Source organism: Felis catus, chromosome E1 (genome assembly GCF_018350175.1).
Source record: "Felis catus isolate Fca126 chromosome E1, F.catus_Fca126_mat1.0, whole genome shotgun sequence".
Classification (NCBI taxonomy): domain Eukaryota; kingdom Metazoa; phylum Chordata; class Mammalia; order Carnivora; family Felidae; genus Felis; species Felis catus.
The window spans coordinates 3,303,442-3,322,195 of NC_058381.1; the positions used below are offsets into that span (position 1 = coordinate 3,303,442).

Sequence of the window (18,754 nt, forward strand, 5' to 3'; positions counted from 1 at the left end):
AAAATAACAAAACAACGTACAGCAGAAGCAGAATCGCACATGACGTTCAAGTGACGAACGACTTAAATCTTTTCGAATGAAAAGGTGACATTCAAACCCACAGCGAACCCATGGACAGGCCCCCTCCCGGCCCCCCAGTGTGGGATGTATGGTTTCTAATCATTTATGCACGTGGATATCCATTTTTGCAGATGAGAAAATGCTCCTGGAGGGGGTCAGGTAATCCACCCAGGTCCCGCAGCCGCTGAGGGGTGACGACCCGGGCCCGCGCTCGCAGGGACCGGCCCAGGTGGATCTTTCGTCACTCCTATGCAGAGGCTGCTCGCCCTTGGGTGGCTACATCAGGACCCAATAAGGGTCTCAAAGTAGTTCAGGCACAGACAGCATTTTTTTTTTTTTAAAGCAGGCTTCACACCTAGCGCAGGGCTTGAACTCACGACCCTGAGACCAAGACCTGAGCTAACATCAAGAGTCAGCTGCTTAACCCACAAGCCCCCCCAGGCACCCTCCACCAGCGTAAGTAGCTTTTGTCAAAGAGAAATAAATGTCACGGTATTATTAAAATAAACTAACCCATTCGTACACTCTGTGTATAAACTGAGTTCTACAAAGAGCATGTTACTGCCCAGTGCCTCAAGTCTCATTGAACTGGGAACGGCCCCTGACCACCACCCTATCCCTCCCTCCGGCTGCGCAGGCCACATTCACAGGACGAGGCTGACCCCTGCCTCCTTTACTGGTCTGCTCTCGCAGGGGTCATGACATGCCCTTCCTTCCACGCGCTCCCCCAGGCCCACGGCCACCATGTGTCCCCACGTGTCCTTCCGTGCTCAGCTCAGTTGGGGCCCCTCTGGTTCCTCGATGCGTCCTCCTTTCAACCATATTCTGGAGTTAGACACACAATACCGCCAATGCCTGCCCACGAGGCGGTGCTGCGTGAGATCCGGCTCGCTTCCCTACACCAGCACCTTCGGTGGCTCAAAGTCAGTGCTGGGTGCCGCCCTGGGCTCTGCAAGCTTGTGCCCTGGTTCCCACTCTGCCGCGAACTGACTCCGCATCTATAAATGCGCCGCTGATGCCCTGCTCTTCCCGCATTCTTCACCCATGCGGCTAGGATTTTAACAAATCCGTATTTATTCACTGTAAATAGGAACCCCCAGAGCCCTAAATTCTCCAGGTCTGAGCAACTTCCAGAGAACCCCACCACACCAAGTTTCTTACGGCTTTTCTGAACCGGTGCACACATACAAAAACTAACCAAAACTCAACTGCCTCCGAATTAATTCAGGACGGCTCCCTTCGGGCATCTGTACACGCTTGCTATCGTTGTTCGAAAGCGGAGACCCTCACAACCACCACCTACTGTTCCAATCTGCCCCGTACTTCATGTCCTGTGCTTCTTACCGCTGCAGCCCGAGCTGAAGCGAGCCAGCTCTGCTCGCCAGACTTCTCTGTCCTCGATGTTCATCTGTCTGGTCTTGTGCTGGCTCTGCGCCTCAGTTTCCCCATCCGTGCAGTAAGGGGTTGGGCTTGATCACCTCTAAGATGCTCGCCAGCCATGATCCGACCACGCCTCCCTTCTGCCTCACTGAATCCTCCTCACCCTGCCGACTAAAGAACTATAACAACGTACGACGACCTCGATCTCTAAAAACCTGTAAATGTGACCAGAGCCTGAACTGATATTTGAGGGAAACCATTTCGCTTTCGAAAATGCAACCAGCCTCCTAAAGACTATGGAGGCCTTTCCTAGCTCAATGTTTCCCAAAGCACCTCCCAAGAATCACACGGAGGTACTCGGTGACTCCATACCGAGTTAAATCATAATGCAACAGCAGAAGTGGTTTCCGATCAATGACCTCAGCTCCTACCTTAAAAAACTAGACAAGGGGCGCCTGGGTGGCGCAGTCGGTTAAGCGTCCGACTTCAGCCAGGTCACGATCTCGCGGTCCGTGAGTTCGAGCCCCGCGTCGGGCTCTGGGCTGATGGCTCAGAGCCTGGAGCCTGTTTCCGATTCTGTGTCTCCCTCTCTCTCTGCCCCTCCCCCGTTCATGCTCTGTCTCTCTCTGTCCCAAAAATAAATAAACGTTGAAAAAAAAAAATTAAAAAAAAAAAAAAAACTAGACGAGAGCAAATCAAATTCAAATTAGAAAGAAGAACGGAAATGGGAAAGAACAGAAATCAATGAAATGGGGAACAGGAAAAAGAAGAAAAAAATGTAACCAAATTCTGGTTATTTGAAAAAAATCATACAATTGATAAACTTCCAGCCAAACTGATCGGGAAAAAGACACAAATTGCCAAAGTCTAGAATAAGACAGAGAACAGCTACCTAGGATCCCACAGACACACTCCGAGAACTAAGATAAAAAAGGCAACTTTTTAAAAAGACGTAAACCACTAAAGCTCATTTCAGAAGAACGAATAACCTGATTGGCCCCATATCTGTTAAAGAACTTGATTTTGTGGAACTAATATAACGTTACATGTCAATTACACCTCAGGTAAAAATAAACTGAATGTGTAATTAAAAGCCTTCCTGCAAAGAAAACGTATTTCACTAGTGAATTCCACACAACATTTAAAGGGGAAAAAAACCATACCAAACTTTTCAGAAAATTCAAGAGGAAGAAACCTCTCCCTCCCAATCCATTCTCAGAGACAAGCCCGACTCTGACACTACAGCTACAGAGACGTTACAATACAAGAAAATGACACACAAATCTCTGTCATCAGCAAGGGCACAGAAATTCTCAACAACACGTGAGCAGATCAAATCCGACGACACAGACAAAGGGGGTACACACATGAGAAGCAGGTGACCTTCGTCCTGGCCACGCAGGGTTATTCAGCACCCAAAGGCCAACGATCTAACTCACCTTATCTACAGACCACAGAATATCTGGATAGATGTAGAAAATGCATTTGACGAAACTCAACATTCACTCAGGTTAAAACAAGAAAAAAAAAAAAAACGAGCAAAGTAGGAATACAAAAGAATTTCATGAACAAAAAACGTGTGCAGTGAACACCATCCTTCATGGTGAAAAGGTGAAAAGTGTGCCCGAGACCAGGAACACGGCAAGGATGTCTGTTGTCGCCACACCTACTGAACATTATTACAAGGCAAGAAAATAAACCCAAAGCCTAAGATATGAAGGAGGACACAGCAATGTCTCTATCTGCAGAAGACATGCTGGTCTACACAGAAAAATCCCAAAGAATCTACCAAAAATACCTTCCAGAAGAAGTGAGTTTTACAATGTTGCAAAATACGTCAATACATGTATTTAAAAAAATATCTCTTACATCAACAGCATGCGATTGGAAACGTTTAAATTTTAAGTTCCCTTTAACACTAGAAAGCATGAAGCACTTACTTACGCTGAGGTCTGTGTTTTACTTAGATACAAATCTGACAAGAACGGGAAGCTGAGATTTTTGAAATCAAGTTTATGTCCAAGAACTCTGCCATTCATTCATTCATTCAGCCAGTGTTTCTTGAGCAACTACTCTGTGCCAGACCCACTCTGCATTTTATTGGTACAGTGTCCCCTAGAATCCAAACTTAGGAAGAAAGGTAAGCTCTCCTCTGGTTCTTTGCACTAAAGACACAAACTCTGACCAGTAATTATGATTACCGATCTCTTCACGGGCCCCCGTGGCATTTGGAGGTTTTGCTCACAGTGGTAACTGAAAACCTACACGGACCAGGACTGGTAGGCAGTGTAAGCTATTACTCGACTACCCGAGCGCAAGCCCAGCCCCGTGGAGCTGTGCGGTACATTAGCATGTAGCCCGTACCTACAGAACGGAATGTGATAGGGTTGTTGACAGGTGTTTTGTTTTGTTTTGTTTCTTAACAACTTTCAGTTGTCATGTAGCCAAAACTATCAACTAATTCTTTCTGCTTTTCACGTGGAATTTCATGACTGTGGATGCGAATGTGTCACACTGCCTTGGCTTTGAATCCTAGTTCATAACCCCTTACGACCGACATTTTCTTGGGTCGAGTTTTTAACTGCTTGGTGCCCCAGTTAAACAGGGACAGCAACTCTGTTTACTTGACAGGATGGTTGTGGTAGATCATGTCATGCATTTGAAACATCCGGCCAGTGCCCGGCACACAGGAATAGTCAACAAATGTTCACTCCAGCACTAATGAGGACAGCGGCAACGACACGATATGCTGGTAAGCCACCTCTTCCTTGTTCTGTCCGCACAGGGCTGGTCTGGCAACCCGGTCGTGGGACATGATTCGCATTTAATCACTGTTAACTATTTCGTTCGATTCAATTTTTCCAATCGACCTGTCAAGATAATTTCAAAAACTCTCTCTTTTCGTCAAATGTATTTATTTCCCCTGCCAAGTTTCACGTCATCTACAAATTTCACGGGCATGCGTCCTGCATGCTGAGAAGAATGTTGCAACATTTTTAAATGGCCTTTAGTGCACACCCTGACAAACCCGGACAACCTCAGCTAGTCACCAGCACCCCATGGGCACCTTTGCCACGAACAGCCCCGGGGACGTCACGTTTGTGACACTCTGGAACGCCGTGTGGCGGTCCTGATTGTCGTTAACACCGTCCACTGTGCTCTTCCTTCCCGCTAAGCGAAAGGTATGTGCGTGTATTGTCACGTTGTTCCTAGACTGTCAACAATAGATTCTAGAACCCTCCCTGGCAGGTACGTGAAGCTCAGAGGTCCGAAGCCTCTGCCCCTTTTTCAGAGTTGGAACTGCCCTCCGGAAACCCCCCTTTCCTAGATGATACTTCAGAGACCAGAGGGTCAGCCACGTCAACTGTGAGAACGTACTTGTCTGGGTGTGGAAATATGGATTCAACTGGAGAAGGAGTGTCCTGTCTCCAATGGCTTCTCCCACATGAGGCAGAGCGTGCTCATTCATACAAACGCTTTTCTGCATATAAAGATTCTTCTTCGCAGAGACTCAGAACCAAAACCAAAGAAGCTGGCCATTCTCTCTCCGCGGTCTGCAAGCCCCCCCAGCGGTAGCCATTTTCTTAGTATTCTCTGGCTCTGAAACTAAGAACTCATATTAAATCTCATCTTTTCTCGGCCTAAACGGATTCTGGAGAGTCACTCTTCTAGCTTTGAAGTCCTTCCTGTTTGCCTCCAGGGACCTGGTACATAAGCGTCCCAATGAAACGTGAAAGCGGGGGCTGGCCTTCCCGCTACCCTTCAGACCCAGCCCCCCAAGGCCTGCAATGCAGTGACAGGTGGACAGATCACATCCCGGTTCCTGAAGATCACGGAACTACTTTTTTTTTTTTTTTTTTTCAAAAATTTTTTAATGTTTTATTTATTTTTAAGACAGAGAGAGACAGAGCATGAGTGGGGATGGGGTAGAGAGAGAGGGAGACACCAGAATCCGAAGCAGGCTCCAGGCTCCGAGCTGTGAGCACAGAGCCCGACGCGGGGCTCGAACCCACAAGCTGTGAGATCGTGACCTGAGCAGAAGCTGGACACTCAACTGACTGAGCCACCCAGGCGCCCCACAGAACTATTTTGTGAGAGCCGATAGAGTTTATCGTACTTTGCCGAGTTTATTTTGTAAAAGATGAAACGAGGGGGAGCGTTATTACAGGAGAGCTCACAGAGCACTAGGAGGTCCCGTGTTCAATGCCATCTTTTTGAGCAATAAGAGGGAGATGCGTTCAAAATGGCCACGTTCTGGTTTTCAGGAAAACGTCCCTCCGTACACCGTTGTGTCTAAAGCCAGGATTCAAAGGGATGACTCTTCAAATTTATACTTCATCCTAAGCCCAAAAGGAAGCCACTGCCATCCACCAACCGGCCCAGTGCTTTCTAACTTCTGTTGTCCCCTCTTCTACGTATTTACGACAGAAATATTTTATGACCTTTTGCTCCCCAATGAAGCCTCTACCTTTTCCATCATCCTTCCCGTGGCTCTTCCTGTGGGTGCTAAAACCCAGTCCAAGAGAGTTCTGGTTATCCCGGTTTGTGATGGACAGCAAACGTATATAAAAACTAGATGCTTTTTGATGAAAAAAATTAATGTGAAGTAATTATGAAGCAACAGTCATACTTACCTACTTCTTCTAGAAAATGGCCACACTGCCCATTGCCATCTTAAAAATTCCTAATTCAGGGGCGCCTGGGTGGCTCAGTCGGTTAAGCATCCTACTCTTGATTTCAGCTCAGGTCATGATCTCACAGTTCACGAGATCGAGACCCGCGTCAGGCTCTGTGCTGACACTGCAGAGCCTGCTTGGGATTCTCTCCGCCCCTCTCCTCCGTTCACGCTCTCTCTCTCACTCTCTCAAAATAAATCCATTAATTAAAAAAAATTTTACGGGTGCCTGGTGGCTCAGTCAGTTGAGCATCTGACTCTTAACTTTAGCTCGGGTCATGATCTTAGTTTGTGGGATCGAGCCCCACATCAGGCTCTGCGCTGACAGTGTGGAGCCCGCTTGGGATTCTGTCTCTCCCTCTCTCTCTGCCCCTCTCCGTGCTCTCTCTCAAAATAAACACATTAGAAAAAAAAAAAAGACTTCGTAATTCCTCCACAATAAACACTTAACTACGTTTCAAGATCGTTTAAGGTTAAGGCCCTTTGAGACACAAACAAAACCACTAACTCACATTTAAGAAACTGAGTATTTAGTCCTCTAACCCTCCCAGTTACCTTGGAGCATGCATCTATAAGCAGATTCAGAGATCGCGTAGATGTGTGGCGGCATCTCGTGGCGTTTCTTCCCTCTGTACATTTCAATGATATTCTCAGAGTAGATTGGAAGATTCTTGTAAGGGTTTATGACTACACAGAAGAGTCCAGAATAAGTCTAGAAGAAAAATACAATACAGCGTTAAAAAAAAAAAACAACAAAAAACAATCCCTGAATATATCACACAGCCAGAGACCATACAGTAATCTGAACAGGAGCCTTCATCCCTAGAGTAATTAATCCCTTCTCCTAATTAAATCTAGCGGAGGATATACGATTACAAGCCACAGGCAGTTCTCCCACAGATCATTTATTAAGAGGCACTCTTCTGGACTCAATTCCTTCATCTGTAAAATGGCCATAACAACACATGCTTCCCAACCTCACAGGGCTACCAGCGAAAGGCTCAAGCAGCCCGTGATTCATGTTTTCAGGGCTGTTCTTTTCCGAGTGTGCACGGTACGAAAAGGTCGGTAATCTAGTTCCAGATTCCACACTGCAGCTAATCATTTAGGAAATGCCATGTGTTAAGTTTGGGTGTAGAATCAGAGAAGAATACCCACAATTACCTGAAAACGTGGTTGTTAAAGAGATTTGCAAAAACAGAAAACTTCTCTAAGTATTTTGCTGTGGAAAACAGCGTTTGTCTTGTGAAAGATTATTTATGTTAACTTGTTGTGGAAAACAGCGTTTGTCTTGTGAAAGATTATTTATGTTAACTTGTTGTACACATTTTTTTTTTAATGTTTATCCATTTTTGAGAGAGAGAGCATGAGTGGGGGAGGGGTAGAGACAGGGAGACACAGAATCCGAAGCAGCTCCAGGCTCCGAGCTGTCAGCACAGAGCCCGACGCGGGACTCGAACCCACAAGCCGTTGAGATCATGACCTGAGCTGAAGTCGGACGCTCAACCGACTGGGCCCCCCAGGCATGCCTGTTGTACACTTATTTTAAATGAACTTATTTAAATAAATACATGGCTTACTGTTTTTAAGTGAATTGATACATATTTTTAAAATTTGTTTTAATTTCAAATACAGTAAGTACTGATAAATGTAAACCAGACAAACACTAAAGGACACAAAAGGGTCCTCAATTTATTTTATTTTTCTTAATGTTTTTATTTATTTATGAGACAGTGTGCAAGCAGGGGAGGGGCAGAGACAGAGGGGGACAGAGGATGTGAAGCAGGGTCCAGGCTCCAAGCCATCAATCAGCACAGAGCCCGACGCAGGGCTCAAAAACTCACGAGCCGTGAGATCATGACCTGAGCAGAAGTCTGACGCTTAACCGACTGAGCCACCCAGGCGCCCCCTCAATTTTTTTTTCAAAGGCTTTGTTTTTAAATCATCTCTCCACCCAGCATGGGGCTCGAACTTATGACCCCGAGATCAAGAGTCACATGCTTCACCCCCTGCGCCAGCCAGGCGCCCAGTGGGTCCTCAACAATTTTTACGAGCCATTAGTCTAGAAGACATGAACCCTTCTTGGCCAGCACAGTCACCATTCTCAGAACCGATACTAGGAACGCTTTTGATTTGGGGGTTTTCTTAACTCGCTAAGAATGATTTCTGAGAAGAGTGTACAAAACTGACCGTGGGGGTCAGGGAAGAACAGAACCGCCAGGCTGCTGCCGGGGGCCCCAGTCCTCTGAGGACCGAGGCATCTGGAAGTGGCAGTCCGTGGCACTGGGATGCAGGCCTTTTTTGTTTTTTAGTATTTTTGATGTTTATTTAGTTTTGAGAGAGAGAAAGACGGACAGAGCAGGAGAGGGGGAGGGACAGAGAGAGAGGGAGACACAGAACCCGAAGCAGGCTCCAGGCCCCGAGCCATCAGCAAAGAGCCCGACGCGGGGCTCGAACCTGCAAACCACGACGAGTTCACGACCTGAGCCGAAAGTCAGATGTTTAACCGACTGAGCCACCCAAGCGCCCCGCAGGCCTTTTAATGAAGGTGAGCTGGGGGACCGAGTCCACAGGCAAGAGGACACTACAAAGGCCGGGGCTGACGGCGTTCAGCTGCGTGGCCCGCTCCCCAGGGACCCTAAAGGGTTTCTCAGCCACAGCTGTGTCTGTGAAGGCGGAAACCTTGGCAGCTGCCGCCAGAAGGCACCCTCGAGACGGCTGTAGGCGCACACTGCAGTGACCGGTGCTAACGCGGGGACGGGAGCCTGTTGGAAGGAGGGCGGTGGTCGGGTCAGAACCTCATCTCAGGCTGTGCCCCCCACAGCTTTCCTAAGTCACAACCGGAGGTGCGGGTGTGGGCAGAGAGGAGGCAGAAGCGAAAGGCTCTGCCGCAAGTTCACGGCTAGGAGCTGTTGGCCTTACGTCTGAGCTGGCCAGAGGGACATCGCCCCGTCTGCCTGAGGCCAGAGAAGGCGCCTGCCCCCTCCCTCGCTGGCCACTCGGGTCTTCTGACCGTCGGCTCTCTCGTCCAGGCAGCTCAGGTCCCAGACAAGCCTGGCTGGCTCCTGTATACAGACAGGTTAACAAATCCTAACTATACATCTCAATGATTATTTTAAAAACGTTTATTTATTTAAGTAATCTCTACACCCATCCTGGCGCTTGAACTCATGACGCCGAAATCAAAAGTCACGGACACTCTTCCGACTGAGCCAGCCAGGCGCCCCTCGATGAATTTTTATACAGACCCCACTTTTCCATTCAAAAATTAGATCGGAGTCTATCATGAAGCTACGGAGTCTACACTTCACTTTTATAAGAGGTAAATTATAGACCGACCACAAAGAAAACAAGACAAATAAATGCAAGAAAGTTCAAATACGGAAATTCAGTTTAACATCCCATACCACGTATGGCGTGGCAACAGATCCTAACAGCGACATTTAACTCAGAAATAATTCCCACATATGTGTCTCCCATGCGGTGGGTGCTTTTCTGAGGACTCAGGATCACAAAATGACTCAGTCTCACAAATATGAGTACGTCATCTAAAAACAAGGTTAAATAATCATCAGTACCCTGTGCTTGCCAGAGAGGGGGAGTAAAAAAAAAATGTTTATGTGGGAACATCATTCAATTTAAGTGCTTGAAGAGCTGACTTTGAACTCTCTGGAAATGAGCTCCAATTCCAGGCTCCTGTAGGAGTGATAACGGAAGCGATGCTGTGTTACTTTCATCTTCCGCGGGGCACGTGGCAGGAGGGCAATATGCTGTTAAAATCCTGTCTCTCTGACTCCAAAGTTCCAATCAGACCTCATTCAGTGTGTGAATAGGCACACGAGACTTTTTACGCCTTCAAGAAACACACACCTCTAGGCAGGAACACAACAGACTAAACACACACACGAGACACTAAAGAGAGAGCGGTAAGAAAAGAGAAGGAGAAAGATGAACGCGGTTATAAATGGGACAGAAACTCTGCAGCCGCACACGCAACCAACCCCAGGCCCCGAAAGTCAAGGCCGTCTGGTCGGAAACTGCAAAACGAGGTACAAAATTCAGACTAGATGGTCTCTGATGTCCTTTTAAAAACTAAAGGGCAAAAGGAGGGATAAAGAAGTTGCCAGGAAAACAGGGGGAGCGGGGCGCCCGGGCGGCTCAGCCGGGTCATGATCTCACGGTTCGAGAGACCGAGCCCTGCGTCAGGCTCGGTGCTGATGGCGAGCAGCCTGCTTGGGACTCTCTCTCTTCCTCTCTCTGCCCCTCCCCCACTTGCTCTCTCTCCCCTCTCTCAAAATAGATAACTAGACTTAAAAAAAATAAAATAGAAAGTGCACGAAACTTAGTGGCAGGATACAGGCAAGGCACAGTGAACAGCTCGGCCTCACCGAGCGCGGAACGTGCACGGTGGGAGCTCAGAAGGGCGGACTCAACCGCTTAGATTCTGCCCGCACAGGCGATCAGGTATCAGAGGTTCAGGGGAGAAGAGCGACGGAAGGGAAGGAGCATGTTTGTAAAAGGATCGATCTGGTAGCCCCACGGAAAAGAGACCGGAGGGCAAGAGGTGGGGAGCGGGGAGTGGAGACTACTACTGCCCCAGTCCCAGCACAGTGCCGGGGCTCAGATGAGAGGGAAGAGGTGGGTCACGAGAGAGCTGGGGGGAGGGAGACTCCATGGCGCTCAACAGGTCTGCACATAAAGACCACCAAAGATGCGAGCTAACAGCCCCAGCGTTCAACCGATGTACATACAGGAAGAACGGTCTGATATGTGGGGGAGATAACGAATCCCCTTTGAGCGTACGGAGCTCGGGCCATGCTGAATGGGGATGCGCTACAGCAGGCGCGCCCGGGAGAGCGCCTAGGGAGAGCTGGACAAGCCAAGAGAACATTCTGAAGCACTGTGAAGGCCTGACGGATGTCGGTGCGGCCTCCGACACACCAGCCTCTGTCACACACCTTCCTCAGAGCGACAGGCAAAAACACCTGCACAAGAAACCTGCCGTTCTGTAGACACGCCGCCCTGCTTTACGCCTCCAGGCTTCTGCACACGCAGCTCTCTCTGCCCGGAACGCCCACCATCCGACAGGAATGCGCGCGCACGTTCTTTCAAGGTTCCAAGCACTGGGCAGCCAGGAAATGAGGCAGTGAGGATGTCAGGGCCAGGGCGCAGAGCAGAAGCAGGACCGAACGGGGGTCTCACCCAGGCCGCTCCCCCTCTGCGGCTCGCAGAGGGCATCAGGCCACCACCCGAAGGAGAGTTCACCCACACCATCTGCAAACACTGCACCCACAGAAATTCGCACGCGTGTTTGAAACGATAAACCCGAAACCCTATGTGAGGAGGAAAGCATCGTCATCCAGAGGCTTCAGAGAGAGGATGTGCCTATGGAAATTGCCTCCAAAATCAGCTAAAAGGAAGCTTTAGGAAACAGATTTACAGGTGCAGAATGTAGTAGAACAGGGACTCCACCAACTGGAACAGAAATGCACAAGGAAAGGAGACGTGGCTGAGGCCAGCAAGGAACGGCTGTAAGCAGTCCTCTGACGTGAAAGCCCAAAACCCCACAGTGGAGAAAATAAAAGAGCAGAACGGATATCAGGAAATAAGCGATCCAGTGGGCACATTTATTCTGAGAGCGCTTCCCTCTTAGAGAAGAACAGGACAAGAGATACAATAACAAAAGAAGGCACAAGGGTAAAGCCACTAGAATAATCATTATTGCTTCTCTGGGGGAAGAAAGGCCAACATTCTGTAAAAAAGGACAATCATCGAAAACAAACTGGTTGCTAAACCCTTAGGTGAATGGCAGACAAGGACACTCCCAATACACACGTCCGCCAAACAAAACCCCAGATCCCGGGCTGACTCACTTGTCAATCTCAACACCACACATAGAGACGAGCTGGCATTAAGCATGTCCTGAATCCACATCTGATCAAGCCTCTGGACGCAAATGCAATCAACAAAATCCAGACTATGGGAGGTTCTACAGAACGGACTCTGTTTCTTCAACTAAAAGAGGGGAGACGGACAGATCAGAAGAGACAGAACAACTACTTAGCATATAGTGACCGTCTCTGGACCCTAAAGTGAGTAGACCCACTGCAATAAACATTCATGAGACCTAAGGGCAGTGTGAACGTGAGCGAATGGTGACACAGAATTATTAAGTCCTGCTCACGCAGACGGTAGTTACAAATCCCAAAATCGGTGGCTGAGGACCAGGAGGCTAAGCAGAGTGAAATCTTGAGCAGCATGCAAGGTCAGGAGCACAGAACTAGGAGCCTGCCCGCTGGGAGGAGGGGAAACGTCCCAGGCTTTCACCTGAGCCCCTGATCCATGAGGAGCTACGCGTGCTAGACCCGTTCGCCTACCCGCCTGCCCAGAGCAGGACTCTAGACACAGCTCAATGTCATTGCCTCCGCGCTTCTTTCCGTACAATCACGGGCACATGAGACACCTACAATCCAGGATAACATCTGCACCCCTGTGAGTCTGTTCGCATCGCCTCGTCTTGTTACCTTGGACAGTGGCATGTTCCAGTGATTAAAAAACGTGATCGAGAATTCTGCCAGAGAATCGGGAACCATTAAAAGAAAAGCCATAAAAAGAAACCATAAAAAAACAAACATAAAGAGCCTTTAAAAAATCATAAAAAGAAAACCCAAATGAAAAATGCAACATAAAGTAATGGAAATTAGCAATTCACCGGGTGTGTTTAAAGGCAATTTAGATACAGATGAAGAAAGAATTAGTTCTTCCACACTTTATCAGAAGCAAATATCTGAGCTAAGCACGGGGGTGCAGGATGGGGGATGGGGATTAAAATACAGAAGGATGAGAAGGCTGCATGGGGCGCGGTGACAAGGTTGGACTCAGTGGCACAAGAGTGCTAGAGGGAGGAAAGGGACCGCGGGGCAGAAGTGGTCTTGGAAGGGGCAATGGCTGAGAATTTTCCAAAACCAACCAAAGCCATCAAGGCACAGACGAAAATGCTCCAAGCTCCACGCCTGATACAGAGACGCAAACTTTACCTAAGCACCTTGGAGTGAGTGTGCTGGAAACCAAAGACAAAGAGAAAATTTTAGGAACCGCCAGTGCAAAGAAGCACAGATTAGCGTCAAAGGTCCGAGAGCGAAACTGCAGGCTGGGTTCTCAACGGCACACAGCGCGGTGGGAAAATCGCCACCAGCTCTGGACTCTAAATCCGGGGGGGGGGGGGAAGAAACATGAGAGATGAAGGAGGAGGGGCACCTGGCTGGCCCGGCCAATGGAGCATGTGACTCTTGATCTCGGGGTTGTGAGTTCGGGCCCCATGCTGGGCGTGGAGCTTACTTAAAAAAAAATTGAGGAGCGCCTGGGTGGCTCAGTCGGTTGAGCGTCTGACTTCAGCTCAGGTCATGATCTCACAGTCTGTGAGTTCGAGCCCTGCATCGGGCTCTGTGCTGACAGCTCAGAGCCTGGAGCCTGCTTGGGATTCTGTGCCTCCCTCTCTCTGTCCCTCCCCCACTCATGCTTGCGCGCGCTCTCTCTCTCTCTCAAAAATAAACATTAAAAAAAAATTTTTTTTAAATCTAGATACAGAAATCCACGTCAACATACTGAGCAGCAGCGTGCGGGCCGGGAGGCAGCAGGGACAGAGTTCAAGTGCTCCGGGGCCGCTCTGCGTCCACTGCGGGTAAAGAGCAGCAGTGGCGGTCAGTCTCTGGTCGGTCAAGGCTGCGCTGGAGAGCAGGTGACCGCTAAAGGAATGACGAAGACGAGAGCAAAAATACCCATCCCAGGGTGAGAGGTGAAAAGGTACAATGGTAACAATAAACGTTACCTCATCGAAAAAGGAGGGAGAAAGAAGGAAAAGCACAGAACGGGGGGACCAAGAGGGAGCAAGGGGTCAGGTGGCCGAGTTCAACTGAAATTTTTCACTTACTACTGTACCCGTACATCAGCTGAATACTCTAGTTAAAATATTAATAGTGTCAGATTGGGGCCAAAAATAACAACTACAGGCTGTCCATCAGAGACCAACCATCTTACGTAGAAAACCACAGGAAGGCTGAACATAAAAGTCTGGAAAACAACAAGCCGTGCAAACACTAAGCAAAAGGGAAAAAAGCTAATACTTCCCAAGAGAAGTATTTACTTCTATTTATTTATTTTTAAATTTTCTTTTTGAGAGAGAGAGAGAGACAGACAGACAGAGCACGAGGGGGGGAGGGGCAGAGGGAGAGGGAGACACAGAATCCGAAGCAGGCTCCGGGCTCCGAGCTGTCAGCGCAGAGCCCGACGTGGGGCTTGAACTCACGAACCATGAGATCATGTCCTGAGCAGAAGTCAGCCACTTAACTAACTGAGCCACCCAGGCGCCCCGAGAAGTATTTACTATTTAAAAAAAGACCATTTTGGGGTGCCTGGGTGGCGCAGTCGCTTAAGTGTCCGACTTCAGCCAGGTCACGATCTCGCGGCCCGTGAGTTCGAGCCCCGCGTCGGGCTCTGGGCTGATGGCTCAGAGCCTGGAGCCTGTTTCCGATTCTGTGTCTCCCTCTCTCTCTGCCCCTCCCCCATTCATGCTCTGTCTCTCTCTGTCCCAAAAATAAATAAATGTTGAAAAAAAATTAAAAAAGACCATTTCACGAGGATCCACCAGAAAGATCTAAAAATCCTACCTTTGGCTGTATGTGACAACATAGCTCCAACACATACACAGCAAAAATGACAGGACTGAAAAGGGGAACAGATTAATGGTGACCGATAGAGAACAGCAAATAAAACTCGAAAACCATGAGGATATACACTGCACAAGAGGGACCCTGCATCCACTCACAGCGGATGTGTGTGTTTTTCAAGAGCGTACTGACCTCTTACCCAGCTCGAGCACATGATGGACCATAAAACAAGTCCAACAAACTTCAAAGGACTGAAATCGTTCAGGGTATGTTGTTCTCTGACCAAAGGGATTATTAGAAACAACAAAATCAACCTGAAAACCCCCTGATGTTTGAAACAAAAATTTTTTAATGTTTATTTATTTTTGAGAGGCAGAGAGAGAGAGAGAGAGAGAGAGAGAGAGAGTGTGTGTGAGCAGGAGAGGGGCAGAGTGAGAGGGAGACACAGAATCCGAAGCAGGCTCCAGGCTCCAAGCTGTCAGCACAGACCATGATGCGGGGCTCGAACTCATGAACCGCAAGATCATGACATGAGCCGAAGTTGGACGCTCAACTCACTGAGCCACCCAGGCGCCCCTGAAAATCCCCTGATGTCTAGAAATTAATCAACCTACTTCTAAATAACTCGCAACGTCCATGAAGACAGCCTCAGTATTCTGAACTGAACAGTAATGAGAATACAACATACTGGGACTTGCAGAATACAGCTAAACACCTATCACTTACACCTCTGGGGAGACTCCTTATTTATTTATTTTTTATTTTTCTACTTGACAGAGAGAGAGAGAGAGAAAAGGAGTGTGAAAGCAGGGGAGGGGGACAGTGGGAGAAGGAAAGAGAATCTTTTTTTTTTTTTTTTTTTTTTTTTTTTTTTTTAAAGAGTGTATAGTTTATGAGGCGCCAGGGTGGCTCAGTCGGTTAAGCGTCCGACTCTAGTTCAGGTCATGATCTCACGGTTTGTGAGTTTGAGCCCCGCGTCGAGCTCTGCACTGACAGCTCGGAGCCTGCAGCCTGCTTCAGATTCTGTGTCTCCTTCTCTTTCTGCCCCTCCCCCACTTGTGCTCTGTCTCTATCAAAAATAAATAAATGTAAAAAAAAATTTAGAGTGTATGATTTATTTAAGTTCACGTTAGTTAACCTACAGCGTAGTATTAGGTTCAGAGGTAGAACCCAGTGATTCATCACTTATATACAACACCCAGTGCTCATCCCCACAGGGAGAGAAAATGTTAAGCAAGCGCCATGATCAGCACAGAGCCCAGTGGTCTGAGGGCTTGATCCCACGACCCTGTTCGTAACCTGAGTCGAAATCGAGACTGGATGCTCAACTGACTGAGCCACCCAGGCGCCCCTAGATTTCTTTTAAAAAAAGGGTAGCAGATCAGGAATTAAAGAGAGTGTCACTACAAATTCTACAGAAAATAAGAGTGTATGATGCACAACTTTATGCCAATAAATTTGAAAATTCAGATGAAACAGAGAAATTCCTAGAAAAACACAATTATCAAAACTAACGGAAGAAACTAGAGATCTGAGAAGTTCTACATCTGGTTTTTTAAAAAATTTTTTTAGGTTTATCTTTGAGAGAGAGAGAGAGAGATAGACAAGAGTGCGAGCAGGGGAGGGGCAGAGAGAGGGAGACACGGAATCCGAAGCAGGCTCCAGGCTCTGCGCTGTCAGCACAGAGCCCCACGCGGGGCTTGAACCCACAAACCATGAGATCATGACCTGAGCCGAAGTTGGATGCTCAACCAACTGAGCCACCCAGGCGCCCCTGAAAAGTTCTACATCTATTAAAGAAAAACTTGCCTACAAAGAAAACTATAGTTATTTTAAAAAGCAATAACACAAACCCTCTCCAAGCAATATCTGAGAACACACAAAGGTGAGATATTCCCTGATTCATTTCATAAAACCAGTATCACTTGAGAGCAGAATGCGACAAGGATATTACAAAACAAGGAAAAATTTAAGCCAATCTCACTCATGAATATAGATGCAAACATCCTACACAAAATATTAGCAAGCAGAATCCAGTATATAAAAAGAATACTTAGTCCTTGCCAGGTTAATTTAACACTCAAAAATATATGTAATTCACCACCATAACAAAATAGCCAGAAAAATCACACTATCATTTCACTCGATGCTGGAAAAAACATTTGACAAGTGACATCCAAACAGGATTTTAAAAATTCATCTATTCAGGATAAAAACTAAGAATAGAAGAATTCCCTTAATCTGATAAAGAATATTAAAAACAAAACAAAATGGAAACAAACCATCATTTTTTTTTAAGTTTATTTTTTTTAGTCATCTCTACACCCAACATGGGGCTTGAACTCATAACCCTGAAGTCAAGAATCATGTGCTCCACTGACGGAGACACCCAGGCACCCCAAAGCAGCCATCATTCTTAATGGTGAAATGATGACACTTCTGAGATCAGGAATGACAGACACCGATGATCTCCACTGCTGTTTAACGAATATTTACTGAGGGTCCTAGGAAACACAATAAAGCAAATAAAAGAAATGTGCAAGAATTAGAAAGGAAAAAATAAAACTGTCACTATTTGTAGACATATAGAAAACCCAATAGAAACATCCATAGAGGACGCCTGGGTGGCTCAGTCAGTTAAGCGCCCGACTCTCGGTTTTGGCTCAGGTCATGATCTCACAGTTCATGAGTTCGAGCCCCACGTTGGGCTCTGTGCTAATGGTGTGGAGCCTGCTTGGGATTCTCTCTCTCTCCCTTGTTCTCTGCCCTTTCCCCACCTGTGTACTCTATCTCTCTTTTAAAATAAATAGGTAAACAAAAAAGGAACATCCATAGAAAAGTAGAAAAAAACGTAGAAAATCCGAAAGAATCTCCAGCTAAACTGTCATGACCAATAAACAATCTTAGTAAGATTTTATTTGTAAGAAATATGACAGGGGCACCTGGGTGGCTCAGTCGGTTAAGCATCCGACTTCAGCTCAGGTCATGATCTCGTGGTTCGTGAGTTCAAGTCCCATGTCAGGTTCTGTGCTGACAGCTCGGAGCCTGGAGCCTGCTTCGGATTCTGTGCCTCCCTCTCTCTCTGCCCCTCCCCTGCCCATGCTCTGTCTCTCTCTCTCTCTCTCAAAAATAAACAAACATTAAAAAAATGTTTAAAAAACCACGACAACTGTATTTCTACATCATGGCATCCATCAGAAAATGCTAAAACCACGATTTAAGTAGCATCCAAAAAAAAAAATCAAATACCCCAAAATAAATGTAAGAAGAGCCATCCTGGCCTCCACAGACAGCCATAAAACAGATCATGGAAGATGAAGAACTAAATAAACAGATACAGCCATGAACTAGAAGATCACATATTGCCAAGATCGTGCTTCTCTCCTCAGCTGATCTACAGAATCAACAAAATCCCAAACAAAATTCCAGCGAGGGTGCGTGTGTGTGCGTGTGCGTACGTAAAACTGACATACGGTTCTAAAATTATATTGAAATGCAAAAGATGTCACAGCCAAAACCACCCTAAAGAATAACAAAAATGAGGGCACCTACCACACCCGATACCAAGACTTAGTCTAAAGACAATGTGATCTCAGCCTGAAGATGGGCACACAGTCCCCCGACACAATTAAGAGCCCACTTAGGAGCACCTGATATGTGACCAGGTGGCACTTTGGAGCACTGGGTCAACTGGACAGCCATCTCACACCACACACAGAATCCGACTCCAAATGGGGCCGAGGCCAACCCCGTGAAATACACCATTACATTCCCCTCTCAGACCGGGGCCTTCTGTCTCCTGCTGGAATCTGCCTAAATCAGGCTTTATCTAGAAACACTGCATGTAGGAGTTACAGATCTGTGTACGCGACCACCCGGGATTCCCACTCCTCACACACCGTACAGAAAGGCACGCCTATGGGCCCCAGGTACGGGCCCCAAACTGGCAAACACCCATGTCCAAAAGCAGCTG

The 18,754-nt window shown here is 47.3% G+C and overlaps 1 protein-coding gene across 9 annotated transcripts in view; it reads right to left on the reverse strand.

The window, feature by feature from the left end:
• The window catches only part of MYH10 (myosin heavy chain 10), a 131,178-nt gene that overhangs the window by 100,295 nt on the left and 12,129 nt on the right, over positions 1-18,754 (reverse strand). For 7 of the 9 annotated variants that reach the window (XM_023244685.2, XM_023244684.2, XM_023244686.2 and 4 more), the window contains exon 3: positions 6,671-6,827. In XM_023244685.2, coding sequence (XP_023100453.2) covers positions 6,671-6,827 — 157 coding nt within the window. Of the gene's footprint in view, positions 1-6,670; positions 6,828-18,754 lie in introns of those variants that run through there. The other 2 variants (XM_045044548.1, XM_045044547.1) reach the window with 1 other exon arrangement.